The sequence below is a fragment of the Syngnathus typhle genome, linkage group LG13 (assembly GCF_033458585.1).
Source record: "Syngnathus typhle isolate RoL2023-S1 ecotype Sweden linkage group LG13, RoL_Styp_1.0, whole genome shotgun sequence".
In the NCBI taxonomy this organism is placed as follows: Eukaryota; Metazoa; Chordata; class Actinopteri; order Syngnathiformes; family Syngnathidae; genus Syngnathus; species Syngnathus typhle.
The window spans coordinates 11,803,910-11,820,247 of NC_083750.1; the positions used below are offsets into that span (position 1 = coordinate 11,803,910).

At 45.0% G+C, this 16,338-nt stretch overlaps 3 protein-coding genes and 1 long non-coding RNA gene across 6 annotated transcripts in view; 3 read left to right on the forward strand and 1 right to left on the reverse strand.

The window, feature by feature from the left end:
- si:ch211-106h4.4 (MAM and LDL-receptor class A domain-containing protein 1) overlaps nucleotides 1-6,793 on the forward strand; it is a 16,344-nt gene extending 9,551 nt beyond the window's left edge. The window contains exons 29-51 of the mRNA XM_061295472.1: nucleotides 125-340; nucleotides 415-534; nucleotides 763-918; nucleotides 1,020-1,111; nucleotides 1,306-1,473; nucleotides 1,626-1,802; nucleotides 1,889-1,997; nucleotides 2,248-2,370; nucleotides 2,448-2,547; nucleotides 2,688-2,847; nucleotides 3,099-3,219; nucleotides 3,302-3,445; nucleotides 3,621-3,808; nucleotides 4,146-4,311; nucleotides 4,556-4,774; nucleotides 4,843-5,021; nucleotides 5,173-5,410; nucleotides 5,481-5,640; nucleotides 5,702-5,816; nucleotides 5,949-6,069; nucleotides 6,146-6,242; nucleotides 6,325-6,391; nucleotides 6,459-6,793. Of these exons, the coding sequence (XP_061151456.1) occupies nucleotides 125-340; nucleotides 415-534; nucleotides 763-918; nucleotides 1,020-1,111; nucleotides 1,306-1,473; nucleotides 1,626-1,802; nucleotides 1,889-1,997; nucleotides 2,248-2,370; nucleotides 2,448-2,547; nucleotides 2,688-2,847; nucleotides 3,099-3,219; nucleotides 3,302-3,445; nucleotides 3,621-3,808; nucleotides 4,146-4,311; nucleotides 4,556-4,774; nucleotides 4,843-5,021; nucleotides 5,173-5,410; nucleotides 5,481-5,640; nucleotides 5,702-5,816; nucleotides 5,949-6,069; nucleotides 6,146-6,242; nucleotides 6,325-6,391; nucleotides 6,459-6,554 (3,332 nt within the window). The 3' untranslated portion in view covers nucleotides 6,555-6,793. The remainder of the gene's footprint in view (nucleotides 1-124; nucleotides 341-414; nucleotides 535-762; nucleotides 919-1,019; nucleotides 1,112-1,305; nucleotides 1,474-1,625; nucleotides 1,803-1,888; nucleotides 1,998-2,247; nucleotides 2,371-2,447; nucleotides 2,548-2,687; nucleotides 2,848-3,098; nucleotides 3,220-3,301; nucleotides 3,446-3,620; nucleotides 3,809-4,145; nucleotides 4,312-4,555; nucleotides 4,775-4,842; nucleotides 5,022-5,172; nucleotides 5,411-5,480; nucleotides 5,641-5,701; nucleotides 5,817-5,948; nucleotides 6,070-6,145; nucleotides 6,243-6,324; nucleotides 6,392-6,458) is intronic.
- LOC133165663 (uncharacterized) lies at nucleotides 608-2,606 on the reverse strand. The gene is made up of 2 exons (XR_009717640.1): nucleotides 2,082-2,606; nucleotides 608-1,459 (listed from the first exon to the last, which is right to left on the reverse strand). It is a non-coding gene; the product is annotated as an uncharacterized LOC133165663 (long non-coding RNA).
- Nucleotides 6,794-6,985: 192 nt separating the features above from the next.
- Nucleotides 6,986-9,394, forward strand: LOC133165661 (peptidyl-prolyl cis-trans isomerase FKBP1A-like). Its single transcript, XM_061295494.1, has 4 exons — nucleotides 6,986-7,117; nucleotides 7,195-7,242; nucleotides 8,214-8,326; nucleotides 8,795-9,394. The coding sequence occupies exons 1-4, from the start codon at nucleotides 7,081-7,083 to the stop codon at nucleotides 8,924-8,926; spliced, it is 330 nt and encodes a 109-aa protein (XP_061151478.1). The 5' UTR covers nucleotides 6,986-7,080; the 3' UTR covers nucleotides 8,927-9,394.
- A 144-nt stretch (nucleotides 9,395-9,538) lies between these two features.
- Nucleotides 9,539-16,022, forward strand: LOC133165654 (plexin domain-containing protein 2-like). Of its 3 annotated transcripts, XM_061295482.1 has the most exons (13): nucleotides 9,539-10,224; nucleotides 11,470-11,660; nucleotides 11,812-11,955; nucleotides 12,035-12,104; nucleotides 12,186-12,308; nucleotides 12,813-12,931; nucleotides 12,998-13,097; nucleotides 13,234-13,329; nucleotides 13,514-13,595; nucleotides 13,704-13,764; nucleotides 13,828-14,038; nucleotides 14,646-14,797; nucleotides 14,957-16,022. In XM_061295482.1, exons 1-13 carry the CDS (start codon nucleotides 10,149-10,151, stop codon nucleotides 15,170-15,172), a joined length of 1,641 nt encoding a protein of 546 aa, XP_061151466.1. In that variant the 5' UTR covers nucleotides 9,539-10,148; the 3' UTR covers nucleotides 15,173-16,022. The 3 variants fall into 3 exon arrangements, with proteins under 3 accessions (XP_061151466.1, XP_061151464.1, XP_061151465.1); XM_061295480.1 differs by having other exon boundaries at nucleotides 13,514-13,764; XM_061295481.1 differs by having other exon boundaries at nucleotides 12,083-12,104; nucleotides 13,514-13,764.
- The last annotated feature ends 316 nt before the right edge of the window (nucleotides 16,023-16,338 follow it).

Here is a 16,338-nt window from a genome sequence, read left to right on the forward strand (position 1 = left end):
CTTAACTTCTCCATTTTATTTCCCCCGTCTATATTGATTTTTTTTTTTAGAAGAACTGCAAACCTTAACCTTCACCCTTGGTTTGTTTTAGAACAAAATCCTTCAAACATATATGTTGTTGCAGACATGGAGGAGTTGAAAGTGCTGCTCGGTGAGAGCTCTCGCACCACCGTCCTGTGGTGGCAGTCGGGTGGCGGTGTCGATGCGTGGCAACGCGGCGAGGTGTCGCTCGGTAGAAGGCGGCAGGACTTCGCCGTCTTCTTTGAAGCCACCCGCGCTTTCGACAAGCCGGGCCACGTTGCCGTTGATGACATAAGCTTCGCCAACTGCCAACTGCCAGGTACCAAGATGATACTGGTACTTTTGAAGACAACATGATCACTGTTCTTGTTTTTCTTTTTTTCTGTCTTCCAGAGCCCCAACCTATGTGCCCTGAACATATGTTTACGTGCGGTAATAAAGCGTGTGTGGAGAAGAACCAAGTGTGTGACTTCACAGATAACTGTGGCGATTGGACGGATGAGAGCAATTGTGGTAGGACGTCCCAAATGGATGAGTGAATAAGCGAGTGGGGCTTTTGTAACCTTAAGTCAGAAATGACATATAGTAAACACTATTTTATTTATTTTTATTTTACTATCAAATTGCGCCACACCCAGAAACAAACCAACACAAAAGGGGGGTTTGCGCCATTGTGGAGGTGAACACAGCCGATTGAAGCGGTTGACTTTTCTGTCCATCTTCTCTCATTTGACTCTTAAGCAGGTGAGACAGAGCGCTGCAGCTTTGAACAAGGCCTGTGCTCTTGGGCTGAAAGCCGCTTGAACTCCCCCGGAGCCAGATGGACCCGACGAAAAGGACAAGACGCCTGGCCCGCTGACGGACCCCCCCGGGATCATACTCGCAACAGTGCTGCGGGTGAATGGAAAAAGTTGCCACATAATAAGCCTGTTTTGCAAGTCATGAAATGGGGGTTGTTGCCACGGCAACCTGCCTTTATTCTCATGTTATTTCCTCAGGTCACTATATAACTCCAGGGACTCATCTCACGGGGATGGGACACATATCGGAGATTCTTTCCAGAACGTTACTTCCTAGCTCAAATTGTACGGTGAGTGTCGTGGCGATTCATGTTTCATTTAATTCGGATGACAAATCATTTACACTTTGCATGATGTCCTATGCGGAAAAATGTATTGGCAGCTACGCATGAGACACATTTGACTTCTTTTCTTATTTTCAATGTTTGCAACTTGATGTTAAAGAGTAATAACGTGAATCGTGCACGACCGTGTGTCGGTGCAGATCCGATTCTTCTACTACAGCCTGCAAGACACCGCGGGAAAACTTTCTGCGCGTTCCAGGACGTTCGCCTCGGGTACCGACGACACCGAGCTGTGGCTCAGGACGCCGTCGCATCATTACGACTGGCAGAGGGCACACTTCACCTTCTCCTCTCCTGTCAAGTGCAAGGTGGATGCATGAGAAGCCAGCTCATATGATCTCAATGTCTGCTCATGTGATAATAGTATTGACCTTTCATTTTTTGCCTTGCTAGAACTTACCGTAGAAAAAAAAAGCAGCGTTTGGTGAAGGATAAAACAAATGTGATATTCTTCCCTAAGATTGTTTTCAGGTATGAGCGAGGCGCTCGTGACAGAGGACACGTGGCACTGGACGACGTGTCCTTCTCCGAGGAGTGTGCCTTGGACCCAGACAACAGCCCGCTGCCTGACACGTCACCCACTTCGGCCTCTCCCACCACATCTGTAACCTCCTCTGCCCCCATCGGTCCGTGTCAGGTAGGCTACATCTGGCGCCCATGACATAACAAATTACGCGGTGTGTGTGTGTGTGTGAGTGTATTTGTGCTTCTGTTGCATTGCAGGATAATGAGTTCTATTGTTGGCGTTCGGCGGAGGCAATCTGCATTCTTTCCACTTTAAAGTGCGATTATCGTCCGGACTGCCCCCAGGGGGAGGATGAGGATGGCTGCGGTAAGCTGCATTCAGCATTTTTCCCTTTTTTTTTTCTGATACAAAACAAATACAACGTCACAACATGACATCTGGATGGAATACCTGACTTGTGTTGTAATCAGACGTCAACAAAGTGAATCACAATCGCCTGCTGCGTCTCGTCAAACGGGAAACGGCGGCTACGTTGTTGTCGTTCCCAGCTTTGATATTTCTGAGCACGTGACTCGTGGCGTTCCCGGCATCCCTGCTCACTATCGGCGCCTTGCAGGTCCTTGCACATTTGAGAGGGACAGCTGCGGCTGGACGGCCTCCGGCCAAGGTCAGAGAAGCTGGCGTAGGCAGAAGGCCGGCAGCGGCGCTTGGCCGCCCACCGATCACACCAATCGCACAGGTGGAAGCCGATTAGGAGACAACTTGTGAGCTCTCGTGCTCTGAGTCAGAGTTGACACTGTTTTTCCGGTTTCTCAGGCTTCTTCATGAGCGTCAACTCCAGTCAAGTGTCGGCGCCAAGTGAGGCCCGACTCCAGAGCCCCCGTCTCCCGCCCTCGTCGCCCTACTGTCAGATTCTGTATGTTCACTGTCATCCATGTTGTTGTTAAATGTTTGTCTGACACCCAGATGGACATGTCAGCCCCCCCAGACCCCCCAGTTGCTCAACCCCTCCCAAATCCAACACTTCTTCCTTCCTTCCTTCGTTCCTCCGCGCAGGTTTCACTTCCACATCAGCGCCGAGTGTGCTGGCTCACTCAGAGTGCTGACGTGGCAAGCTGATGGAAGTGAAGCAATCTTGTGGTCACGCAGCCGCAACACCGTCAACCACTGGACGCCAGAATCTCTGACCCTGGGGCCTCACCTGGAACCTTATAAGGTGCCCAACTCACGACTTCTTCTCCCAACTTGTCTTGCATTCAAATATTATGAATCATTGAGAACGCATTTAACTCGCTAAATGACAGCACACTTATTTTTTAAAAGAATCAGCCTGAACATAAAAGTTCCACCTGCACAATCAAACAATGAATGAATGAAAAAAAAATCCAATTGTGGCTTTCCTATCTTTCACAGTTTAATATGCAACCCTCAAATCAAGTCGTGTATGAATCATCACTTTTTTCTCAGCTTATATTTAGTAGCTGGAAAAATGACACTCAGAGAGACGCTGCCTTTGCCACTGAAACGTGCATTGTCGCCGTGGATGACGTCTCCTTTCTCAACTGCGACCGGTCTTTCCATCCCCCAGGTAAACGACACTCTGAGTCCTTATCTTGAAACACGCAGGTGGAGTCTTGAGATGTTTTTTTTTTTTGCCACCTACCCCGTAGCCCTCTCCGCTTTCGATTGCGCTTTTGAAGACGGCCTTTGCCTTTGGACGCAGGCGGCCAATGAGCAGCTGGACTGGCTCAGTGGCTCGGGTCCAACAGAGACACCCAACACCGGCCCTGTGGGGGACCACACTACGGGAAAAGGTTCTTTTGACACTATAAAAAGGCTTAGGCAAACATTTGTGCTCATGGGCCACATTTGTTTATTTGGAGTTATCAATAAAAAGCCTTCGGTGTCATGAAAGATGCGCTACCTGCATAAAATGGCCAACATCACAAATCTCATACGCACTTCATCGTTGTTATTGTTGTGCCGCAGGGAAGTACATCTACATCGAGAGCTCCTTTCCAAGCGCCAAAAGTCATGTCGCCCAGCTCAAGTCTGCACTGCTACCACCTGCAGTTCAACAGGGATACTGCTTCAAGTTCTGGTACCACATGTTTGGAGCCACCGTCGGTTCTTTGCGAGTGTTCCTACTGACGTCCGAGTCAACGGAGAAAACACTGGTAAGAACCGCACGGGTTCATTGTGTTTTGCTTTTCTTGACTTTTTACACAACTTCATTGGAACCGGGGGTTTGTACATCAACATCACAAATCTCAGCTATTTATTTGTCGAGATACATAACTTCCCTGTCCTGCGGTGCGGATTGAGAAATATTCAGAGCTCTCCCATGGACTCTCTCCGCGTTATGCTTATATCACGGTTGCGAAACAGCCGCGTTACAAAAGAGCCGGCTGCGATTTGTGCTCTGTGCAGTTTCGTTGCATACTATGGTGTTGCACAAATCGCTCCTCACATCCTCATTGCAAGGAGTGACTCAGCCCTCTGCCTTTCCTGTAGGTGTGGCAAAAATCAGGAAACCAAGGGGACGAGTGGTGGCTGGCGCAAAGTCACGTGACCCTCAAGCGGGTCCACCAGGTGATGGTGGAGGCGAGCGCGGGAGGCGAGGCAGGCGACATCGCCGTCGATGACATCTCGCTCGTCCCCGGGGCATGCCCCGCCTCTGGTGATGGTTTTGCCAACTCCTTTGATATTTTAATTACCGACGCCACAAAGTGCAGAATGCATCAATTAAGTCATGAAATAAATTGAGTGAAGGAACTTTGAAGGAGACATTCCTATTGTTGCAGTTATGCAGTGGTTTAGACTAAGTACTGAATAAAAATAACTCAAAACTAGGGAAAAAAAACAACACTGAAATATACAAAACGATGATAACCAAATAGTCTCTGTAAAAATGTCTTTTGTAGATGTGTGTGATTTTGAGGAGGGAAGTTGCAACTGGCAACAGCAGAGCGCCGATGACGCCGACTGGATCCGACATTCAGGCGCCAGCCTGAACCCCAACACGGGCCCCGACAGCGACCACACCACCAACGCGCCCGCGGGCCACTACTACTACCTGCCCTCTTCCAGCCAGGACGTCCTTGGTCAGACGGCCGCCATGTTGTCACCTGTGTACCCGCCAGGTAAGTCCCTCCTCAGTCTCGGCTCCAAACGGAGGAGCTTAAATTCCAGTTTTCTTCCACTTTTTTAGGAAAAGGAGCTTGCGTCCAGCTGTGGTACCACATGTACGGCAGAGGTGTCGGCACGCTCAACGTTTATCAGCAGAGCGAAGACGGGGTACGAGCTCTGATTTTCTCCCAGGCCGGAGACCAGCGCAACCTGTGGAGGTTCGCCCAGGCTGCGCTTCTGCCTCGGGTTCAGCCGTATAGGGTGAGTCGCCTCATAGATCCGACATACAGGCATATTGTTTTCACCAAATTTGTGTGAAGTCCATTTATTGACTTTTTTTGGGCCAAACTGCAGATGATTTAGAGTTAGCCGACTCGGGTCATTGAGGTTAAGGTCCTCCTTTATTGTTCAGCTTGTTGTGGAGGGCGTAAAGGCCGGTCCCACCCAGGAGGGCGACATGGCCTTTGATGACGTCCACGTGTCGGACGCCAAGTGCCCCCCTCACGACACCTGCGACTTTGAGCTCAACATGTGCAGCTGGAGCAATGTTGGCGGAGGAGTGGACCAAGATGACTGGCTCCGCGGCAGTGGAGCTTCCCCGAATCCCAATACGGGACCCGCCGTGGATCACACCACCAACATGCCTCATGGTTGGTCACACTGAGATTTTCCAGGTGCGTTGGACATAGCAGGCTTAATAATTTCCCCATCTTCCTTCAGGCTATTATCTCTTCGTGGACAGCTCGGTGGGACAGTGGGGCCACGCCTCCTTCCTCATTAGTGACGTGCTCCAACCGGCCACCAGAGGGCACTGTCTTACATTTTGGTACCACATGTTTGGTCCTGATGTAGGGACCCTTCGAGTCTATGTTAATGACAGGTAGGCGGACCCATTCAGGAGAGCAGCAGGTCTACCTCTAATGGATTTATTTCTTTTCTAGAAAAACGCACGACAGTGGTAACGAGAAGGGCAATCAGAAGTGGGTCGAGATTGGAAACAAGGGAGACAAGTGGCTGAAAGCCAGTGTGTTCATTGCGCACGACGATGCATTCTGGGTAACAATTTGACCTGTTATTTATGAGCGTTAGCCGTTACTTGCACAAATGACGCTAATGTGACCGTTGAGTGTTTTTTCATATCGAGGGTTGTCTGTTCTACTAAAATAATTAATATATCTTGTGCCCCAGTTTGTGTTTGTGTATCAGAGGGGGGAAATTGCTGGTGGGGATGTTGCCCTTGATGATATCACCATTTTCCGTGGACCCTGCTACTCCGAGCCCACCGTTGACCCTGTTGATGATGAACAAAGTAACACGGACACACACAATGGGATAAATGTACACACGCATGCATTTTGAATTTTTATGGTGCTGTCTTTGTGCAGGTATGTTGTCTGTGGGCCTTGCCGTGGGTCTGACTCTCCTTGCTGGAGTCGTCATCTTCATTTTCCTTTTTAGACTGAAGAGGAAGCACTGTGCAAAGTATAGCTCATAGAAACATGTATACATGGAAAAAAGTACATATACTGTCTATTTTGATAATGTTCAGTTTTTTTTTCTGAAGCAGGACATCTGACACCAACCTCCTCTGTCAGAACTCTGTGTTTGACCTCTTTTGCTGCAGAAGAGATGTAAGTGATTTGCTAAGAATCTTTGGGATTCTAAACCATAATAATAATAAAATGTGTCATCTTACAGGTCACAGAGCACGGAAATGTATCTGACATGTCCTTCTTTAACTATGTGTACGATGGCTCTCCAAGTACAACCAACACTGACTCGTCAAGTGCCTAGCATCCTCATCCCATCATTTTTTATTTTTTTTTAGCAGCAAGTGAATAAGGACAAGAAATAAGTTTCAGGATAAAAGATAGACCGATTTTGGTTGTTATCTTTAACATATGATCCATCTGTTAGTTGTTAAGGTGGACTTATTTTAAATCTGTTAAAAGGCATGTAAGTAAGATTTTCTTTTTCTCTTGTATTGGAACATTTGTGTCCCTTTTTTAATATATAAGATGTAATCAAAGAAATCCCTGGTGTGTTTTAAATTATTGACAACCATTCTTTTTCTATAAATACTGAGCCATAGAGCAGCTGTGTGCCACGCGCTACTTGAGTGATGACAACTCTGAACATTAATCGGGCAAAATTATTTGAAAATGTAAGTACAATACATACTCCGGACTCCAGATGGCGCTAACGCGTCCATGGAGGCACTATTAATGCGAAAAGAAGCAGGCCCACCGGAAGCGTCTGCCCACACGGCCACCGCCCCGGCGAAGCGTCATAGACAAGGCCCCAGTCACTCTCGCGAACAATGGGTGTTACCGTTGAGAAGCTAAGGGACGGAAACGGTAAAATATTGTTTGGTTGTCTTGTTTTCCTCCATCAGGTACGGAGATAACATTAACGCCCGTTTTTATCTTTTTAGGCGGGAACTGTCCCCAGAAAGGCCAGAACGTAATCGTGCATTACGTTGGTGAGCTATTGTTTTCGCCGCCTCCGCTTCTCGGAAAGATTTTTCTTTTACGCTCCATCTGCTCTAGTTCATCATTGTATGGCAGTGTCTGGCTTAAATAAGAATGAATCAATTATTTGTGTATTTGTCTTGAAAGTGATTAGTGCTTGGTTTTCAATAGCAAGCGAGCGGTGTGTCATACTACTGGCAATAACTTAAAAAGCACGCTGCGTTTTCATTTGATTTAGTGTTCAGCACTTGGATGTAGTCGTTGAGTATTGTATGTCTCTATAATGTCAGTCTAAATATTGTACGAATGACTTGCTAACGCGATCTAGTAACCTAATCTGCGCATGTGTCTGTCGTGCCGCCATTTTATTATAATCGCAGACACGCCCCTTTGGATTGGGTGGGAGGCTAAGCTAGTGGGGGCAAAGGTTTAGACCAGGGAAGGCATGGAACCTGAAATACAGGAAACGGACTAAAATCCAGGCTTTATCTGTAGAAAACCGTACACGAACATTTTGATCAAAGTGGTAATATTGATTATTATTAACAATTATTCATTGTCATGTGAGACTTTTTTTTTTTATCAACAAATATCTTGAGTCTCCAGGGCAAAATGCAACTTCAGAATAAATTATACATGATAAAATACCGACCATTTTAATATGCCTATAGCTACTGTTAACTGAATTAATATGCTGTTACAGATTACATTCACACATTCACAGATGTTGATCCCTTTCGATGCGCCTCATCTTCAACGTTTGCTGTACTTTGTTACTTCCTGGTGGTTGGCGATTGCTGGTTGAGAAAGTGCTTGAGATGTGCAGCACAGTCCGTATTTTCAATGGCCTTGAGTTTTGACTGTGTCGTAAATCTAAGTGCTGTTACTGTAGAAGTTGCAATTCGCTGAGACATTGGAGGCCGACTGCAACCACGTCTCTCTTTAAAGGTGAACCTTGGATTTTGTTGTCATTGTGATTCAGGCACACTGACAAACGGCAAAAAGTTCGACTCCTCCCGGGACAGAGGAAAGCCCTTCCATTTTAGGATCGGCCAAGGTGATGTCATTCGTGGCTGGGATGAAGGTGTAGCTCAGGTAAGGAAAAAAATAGGTGTTAGATCGGATTGCATTGTGGAAGTTCTTTTTATGTTTACTTTCACCGGATCAATAATGTGTGTTAGATTATATACAGTCATCAATTATATTTTCTATAGTGCTTATTGAACTGTAAATCACTGTAATGACTAATATCTTGAAGACGGCAGCGTTGCATCGGTTTGGAGTTGAGTGCCACTCAGTTGACATGTACTGTCAAACTAAGCATAAATCAATGACAATCACACTTCATGGATTTGAAGCAACAACATGGCTGTTGCTTTTCCTCACGAAAGTCCACTTAGCATCGTGCAAAATGACACGCTAATGATTAGCATAAGAACACAAACGGTAGGTAACACATGTAGAACATACTATCTAGAACATTATTTAGGTGATTTAGTACATTCATTTAATCTACAAGGGTAAATTCCTGTTATGTTTGAGATGTTCCGTTTTATATTCCAGATGAGAACGGGGGAAGTGGCGCGCTTGACCTGCACACCAGACTACGCTTACGGCAGCGACGGTTATCCTCCCGTCATCCCGGCCAATGCCACTCTGATATTTGAAGTGGAACTCCTCGAGATCCGCAGTTGAGTGTTTGTGGCTTCATTTTATCCCCTCCCCTCACTTTGACCTCATCGCAAATGAAGATGCCGTCAGGGGTATTTAGAATCATCGTCTCATTTTTCTCCCACACCTTTTTAATCCGACGCCAATGTTTGTTAGCTGGATAATGTAGTGGAGCTGGGCTTGTATTTAAATTTGACTCAACACTCAGGTGCCCATCCAAGCAGTGTGCTGTACCAAGAGCAGCTCTTGTCATTCCACAGTGCCATCAATTAGTGGTAGATTCACGCCAAATGCATTTTGACAGCTTTGGCACACATGCAAAAACAAAACTGACAACGCGTAAAAACTATGTAGGCCTCTGACTGAAGCACCGCTCGTGTCCTACCTGAAGCTCAAGTGTCCTTGTGATCACGTTGCGCTTTTAGTTCCACTGCAGGCAACCAGGAGTAGTCCCACACTTGTGTTCTTGCATTAAAAATGAGTTCACCTTAAGGATGCCTCCGTTGTTGTCATTCAAGGAGAAGGGGCTATAATAACCATTTGATTAAAAAAAAGAAAATTGCAACTTTATCAATATTTTTTTAAAACATACTTAATCTTCGGTATACTTTATTTAATATGTGACTTTCTGCATAAGTGTAACCTGAAAACCTGAACAGGATAAGTAATGGGGATGATGGATGAATTCTTGTGAAATATGACATCTTTCGTCAGAAAAGTACACTTTTTCTGAAAATGACCCACAAAATATGACTCAAATACGTAAACTTCCTATACTACGTGACAATATACAGCTTTGTCACATCGCCATCTAGTGGCTAAAAGCAAGATTACAGTTGACGCTCAACACTTGTTACCTTTAGAACGGCTGGGAAATTTCAAACTTTTTTTAAAAGTACGCCATCATGGGTTTTCCTGCGTTAAATGGCTGCTTGTTAATCCATTTTTAAAACAATCTAGTATAAAATAAAAGGTAGCAGGGTTTTGTAATGTAACAAGACAAATTTCTACTTTTGGGCGGAAAAAAAAGGTTGACTTTTCCAACGGTCCATGAAGACGTAGACCTCACGTTGCCCTTGTCGTCACTGGGCTTGATTAAAGTGGCGGCCAGCTGGTTCGTCGCCAGTTTTGCAAGTCTTGACAGTTTAAACAACACGCAGCGAAATTGTCTTCCTCGTCCGGAACCTAAACTTGACCTTGAAATATAGTTTGATAAATAAATAGCACCTTTAGTTAGAATAAATTAATGAAGACGCTTCGTGTCATTACGGGACTGCTGGTTGTTTTCCAGCTTCCAATCACTCACGCAAGTTTTACTAATGGTAAGTCAAACTCTTTTATTTATTTGTCTGTGTGTATATATGTATGTGTGTGTGTATATGTATATATGTTGTAATATTTTAAAATTCATGTATAATGTGCGGAGTCTAAATGTAAATTTATTTGAAAATATAGTCAAACGATTAAAAAAAAGCTGAGATAGTTAAATGTAAAAAGTCAATACAATTGTTTTGATATGAAATACACAACTATATTTGTTTCATTAAAATTCTGCAATTTTAGGGACCCTCCATCCACAATTTGTCAATTCATCTTGCTGCTTTTTGCGCTATGCTTGCTGGCTCCGTTTTGCTCCTCTTATTTATTGTGTTATCTGTTTATTTATTCATCACTCTTACTATTGATTGTTTGAATTTTTGCCTTCTTGTTTTTATATTGTGTCGCGTACTTGTATGTCTATCGTGTTGTGTGTCTCGTCACCGTGGGATAGAGAAAAACGTCATTTCGGTCTCTTTGTGTGTTGTGACGTGGAGAGATTGACAATAAAGCTGACTATGACTTTGATAACGTTTTTTGGTCTCTATCTCTCTATCTATCTATCTCTCTCTATCTATCTCTATCTATCTCTATCTATCTCTATCTATATACACACACACACACACACACACAAAAATCAACCATTATATACGGATAATATAAAAAAGGCTACAAATGATGAAATGCAACGTTTTTCCACTCTGCGTCCTGTTTTCTTCCAAGCGTCCATGTCACAGTGTAATGCAAGTATGTCCACAAACAGTAGCTCATTGATTTTAGCTTGTGACAAACCCTCAACCCGAGTCGCAGCGGCTACAGCTCCTGCCGCGGCAGTAGCACCCATGGGTGCCCCGCTTTGCTGGTGTGAAGAATGTGCGGAGGCTGCCTTCTTCACCCTGGCCTGTGAAGAGCAAAGTGAGTCACCAGCAGCGGCCATGAGTGAAACATGTTGGCCTCTGCGTGAACGATGCCTTCATGGACCACGTGCAGTACAGTACGGTGGTGGTGCTTTGGGATACGAGTGAATTGACTGTGAAATTTCTCAATAGATCCGTTTTGCTTGGGCTTGACAACATTGGAACGCAAAGGGTGTGACTACACGTTGAAAGAAAATCATTTTTTTGTCCTTTGTGGAAAAACAAAATATCGATGAGTTGAGACTGTGACTGTTGTTGAGTGTTTTGAGGTTTAGCTCGAGCTGCATTTGTAAAACACACAAATGACAATAATGGTTGTGTTTGCTCTCTCAGATTTGAGCCACATACAATCAACTGTCATGGAAAACTCCCTGGAGAGTGAAAACAAGGCAAAAAGGTGGCCGACGTTGGAGGCCCCCGGTTGGGAGGCGGATCCCGGGGGTCTCTACAGGGACCGCCATCGCCCGGACGAGTCGGACGCCGACTTGTTGGAGGAGGTGCACGACAGCTCCGCGCAGATTGTGGTTAGACCCCCTTGCAACACTTGCGCCACTGCACCAAAGTACAATGACAACAATAGATCAGAAAGTCAAGCTGGAATGTTGTACGCAATTCGATATTTGGCATTTCTTTCAATAATAATTAAAAAAAAAAATGGTTTGATATTTGGGCCAGAACATGGATCACGTCTACTACACATCCAAAATTGTCTGTCCCGGGGACGCGGGAGGTGCAGATGCCTGGGTGGACACGGAGCGGGCCAACAAGAACGAGTGGAAGACTCACGGCTTCTTGTCGAGCACGCACCGCCAAGCTGAGGTATCACATCGCCATCGTCGTCATCATCATCTTCCACGTAACATAGTGTCAATATTTTTGACACTTGAATCTCTTCCAGAGAGTCAATCTTTCCTTTGCTTTTCCCTTCTACGGGCACATGCTGAAGGAAGTCACCGTGGCAACCGGAGGCGAGTACATTCACACTCCCTGGCTGATTCTTGGCTACGCCGTGTGTTCAGAGTACAATCAAGTATATTTTCCCTGGGCAGGCTTTATTTACACGGGAGATATCATCCACCGCCTGCTCACGGCCACTCAGTACATCGCGCCGCTCATGGCCGACTTTGACCCCAGCCTCTCCGGCAACTCCTCCGTCTTTTACTTTGATAATGGTGAGAAGATCATTATTATCAGATTAATCTAACATTTGACAATAATGTGTTTTATTTGGAAAGAAATATTCTTTTTGTTTTGATATAGAAAAATATTTTTGAAATATTTCATTTTAATTTACATTACACTGACTCTATTTTTGATGTAAAACAGTAAAAAAACATATTAGATTTTAGCATTCATATTTCATTTAAAAAATGAATACATCTTTAAATGTTTATATTTACCTGAAAAAGCCTATACAACACAGCATATTGGTGTCATGTAGTGTTTAAAATGGAAGTACAGTACGTATATATTTTTTCAATTATTTACTGTAATTTGTATCGTCTCATTTTAAACACAACCATATATTCTGTATGTATGTGTCTGTATTGGCTCTATCTTTTTATGTGTTTATTTTTATTTTTTTCCTACACACCTTTTGGGAGGGCTATTCTAGTTGAAACCCCGCATCTTCTATATTAGCTCCAAAATCAGTGCAAGGTGCTTTGCCGTGCCAGGTTCTGCCCTGGTGGTGCAGTGGAGCCGCCTTCACCTGCAAGACAACATCCGCTCAGGCACGTTCACCTTCCAAGCTGCTCTGCACAGCGACGGACGCGTGGTCTTTGCCTACAAAGAGGTGAGCGCCGTCTTTGTCATGCCCTTCTATTTCTTTTCGTTTTCTTAAGATCCCTGTCCTCAATAGATTCCTGTTGACATCAGAGACATCAGCAGTGAGAATCATCCGGTTAAAGTCGGCCTGTCGGATGCTTTCATGGTGCTTCACGAGATTGAGCAGTTTCCGAGTGAGTACGCCTGTCGATGGATTTGTTTGTGAGTTTGCCAAATCGTCATATGTTTGCCTGCAATCTATTTGGCTTGACAAAGCACAAGTCGAGGGAATTTATGCTGCTTCATTTTTTTTTCTTCTCCGACTGGCAGATGTGCGGCGGAGGACCATCTATGAGTACCACAAGGTGGACATTCTCAAGTCCAAAATCTCCAACGCAACCACGATAGAGTTGCTCCCGCTACCAAGTAAGTCCACTCCAAGTTAATTGAATTTAGACAAATAGAACAAAAGGTTATTAGCAAACAGTGATGAAGGAAAAATATCGACGTAAAAAAAAAAATGAATGAAATGACCTTCCCTCGTGTTTGTGAAGGTGCTAGGCCTCGATGGCCTGGAAAAGCCTTCCTGACTGTGTGTGTTGGTCCTCAGCGTGTCTGGAGTTCTCCAGCTGTGCTCCGTGTGTCACTTCTCAGATTGGCTTCAACTGCAGCTGGTGCTCTCGCTTGCAGAGGTCAAACGGAAAAGCACACACATCACATGGCCTCCAGAATGTGGACCATTCCTCACCATCCGCATCACCGCACGCATCAACCTTTTTGGGGATTTTGCTTTATTCCAGATGCTCCAGCGGCTTTGACCGGAATCGCCAGGATTGGGTGGACCATGGATGCCAGGAAGAGGTTGGCATTCAATTTTTCCGCGGTACAAAAAGCCCACTTAAGCCTCAAATGTGCTGCTTCCAGAGACGAGATCTCCGTTGTCTGAGAGGACCCGAAGTGACGGACAAGTCGTCCGCCCACCTCGCGTCGGAGCCCACTGCTGGGACGGCATCGGCAGCGACCTCCATACCGACCGCTGACCCTCTTGGCAGGACGGCCGCTTCCGAAAACCGGCTGACAGGGAGCGGCGGGAGGGCCACGTCCAGTCCTTGTTTCTCCACTGCCCAACCTTCAGGTCTGTTTCACTTTTTTTATTTTAAATTCAGAAGAAACACACTCAAGGGAACGGTACATCAGAAAATCCATCACATACGTGGAAATCAATATGTTTAAGACTAAAAATATGGGGCGAGAATATCACTGTGTATCATCATCATCATCCCAGTCATCACAGGCCATTGCTTGTTGTGATATTTCATTGTGCATGTGCGTGTGAGTGTTTGTGGTGGCATCGGGGAGTGTAGAGCTATTTGCCAGTGCTCTGTTAGCACATAGCTGAGTGTATACAGCGCCATGTTAAATACTGCATAGTGTCCTCAATGTATGTGCGGCTATGTGGCCGGCCGCCTTGTGGTTGGCTCACAACACGCAAGACCGTTATTTATGGATCCTATTGTTGACAACCGCGTCGAAGTTGTTGGTTTGGTGAGAAAAGTAAGGAACTGTTCTTTATTTGAAGGCATGTTCTTCTTTGTTGATGATGCAAAAGTATAAAGCTTGTTGTGTGTTGTGGTTGGCACCCACATTGTGAAGCACCTAGAAAAATAGATCTCATTATTCCGTGCGTAATAAACTGATTGTAGATTTTCTTTTCTCTCATAACAATACATTTGCGTCTGCAGCGGGCGGCAAAGCCAACGACACGGGCCAACAGGAGCAGGCGGGTCTACTCGTTGGTGTGGTCATGGTGATGGTCGTCATGGTGATGGGTATCTTGTTGTCCGTCTATGTGTACTATCACCCCACGTCTACAGCCAGCCTGTTCTTCATGGAGGTCAGTGACTACAAGAACATGTAACAGTTCATTTGATTATTACTATGTATCATCTTCCAACCTAGTGTGGTGTTGCATGTTCTAAGACAGACCTCCTTATTGAAATAGTCCTGGTAGGGCTGTGAGACTCTGATTTCTTTATTTATATGTACATCGCAGCGGCGTCTGTCCCGTTGGCCCACCATGAAGTTCCGCCGCGGTTCGGGCCACCCTTCCTACGCTGAGGTGGAGACTCCAGGCATGGACAGAGACGGCATTGCCGTCATCGACCCCAAGCAGTCGTTCGTCATGGCCATCAGACGAGAGAGCGAGCAGAAGGAGGGTTTCATCGTCCCTGACCCGAGGGAGCGCTTCCTCTGCTCGGAGAGCTTCTGACCTGGACTCCCAGAATGCTTTGGGATGCAGGACTGGCTCACATTCATAGCGCAATGAACTAGTATATTTATGCAGGCTCGGCCATTGCCAATGGACCGCTTTGTTATTTGCGTAGACAAACGTCGAGGGATTTTCTGGCCAAGATCGCTGTTATGTGTCAGTGTTCCCCCAGGAGAAAGTTTTTCCTGATGGCGGAATGTCTTCACCCGGTGTCATTTCCTCTTTTCCAAAAGCCAAACAAAATTCTTCACGTTGTCCGCCAGGTTCAAAAGGTCTACGCTGCCATTCATCTTCAAGCATAACTTTGTTTTCTACTGATTATTCTGCTGTACAAATACTGAACATGGTGGTCATCAAATTATACAATTGTGTTAAGCTCATTCAGGATTTCATTACACTACTGCAGTGCTTCTCAGATAGTGGAAGGGGGGATGATGTGTGATACCAGTGAACATGCTTTTCTTTTGGCTGTACTAGATTAAAAGGGAATTAGACATACACTGCAGTAGGTGGTGGTATCAATGGAGTGTGTGCAAAGGGTATTCGCTCGGACACATTAAAAAAAATATATTTAATTTTCACACCCACATCGACTTTAATGTCATTTAAAAACAAAATGTAAACTCATCCATGACTCACCAAATTCTTTACGTTTAGGAATTCTTCCACATGCAAGTCTAGGCTAACTATTGCATGAAGGTTTGCACCGTTATGCAACAACGGGAAGATAATGCTTCTCTTTGGGTCATCTTGATTTTATAACACTTAAAATAATGTGTATGCATATCTACGCATAAATATTGTCATCCAATATATCTACTGCAATTTCACATTAGATTGCTGGTTTGAAATATACTGTTTTTTTAATAAACATTTGTTAAAACTTGTCTGGTGTTTGATTCTGTGTGTTTATATTTGCTAATTAAAACATAAAAATCAAACATTTGGTTAACTGCTATATATGACAATGTGTTTGATTCATTTGAGTGAACCGATTCTAAAGATTCAGTTCACTTAAGCGCTGGAATGCACATCGATTCCCTCGTTAAGTGCACCTGCGTGAAAAGTTTTAGCTCCTGCAGAACGTGAAAGTGGCTAAAAGTTTTCACGCAGGTGCTGTTAACGAGGGTAACTTGCAAAACATATTGGAACGCGGCCCCAAGGAC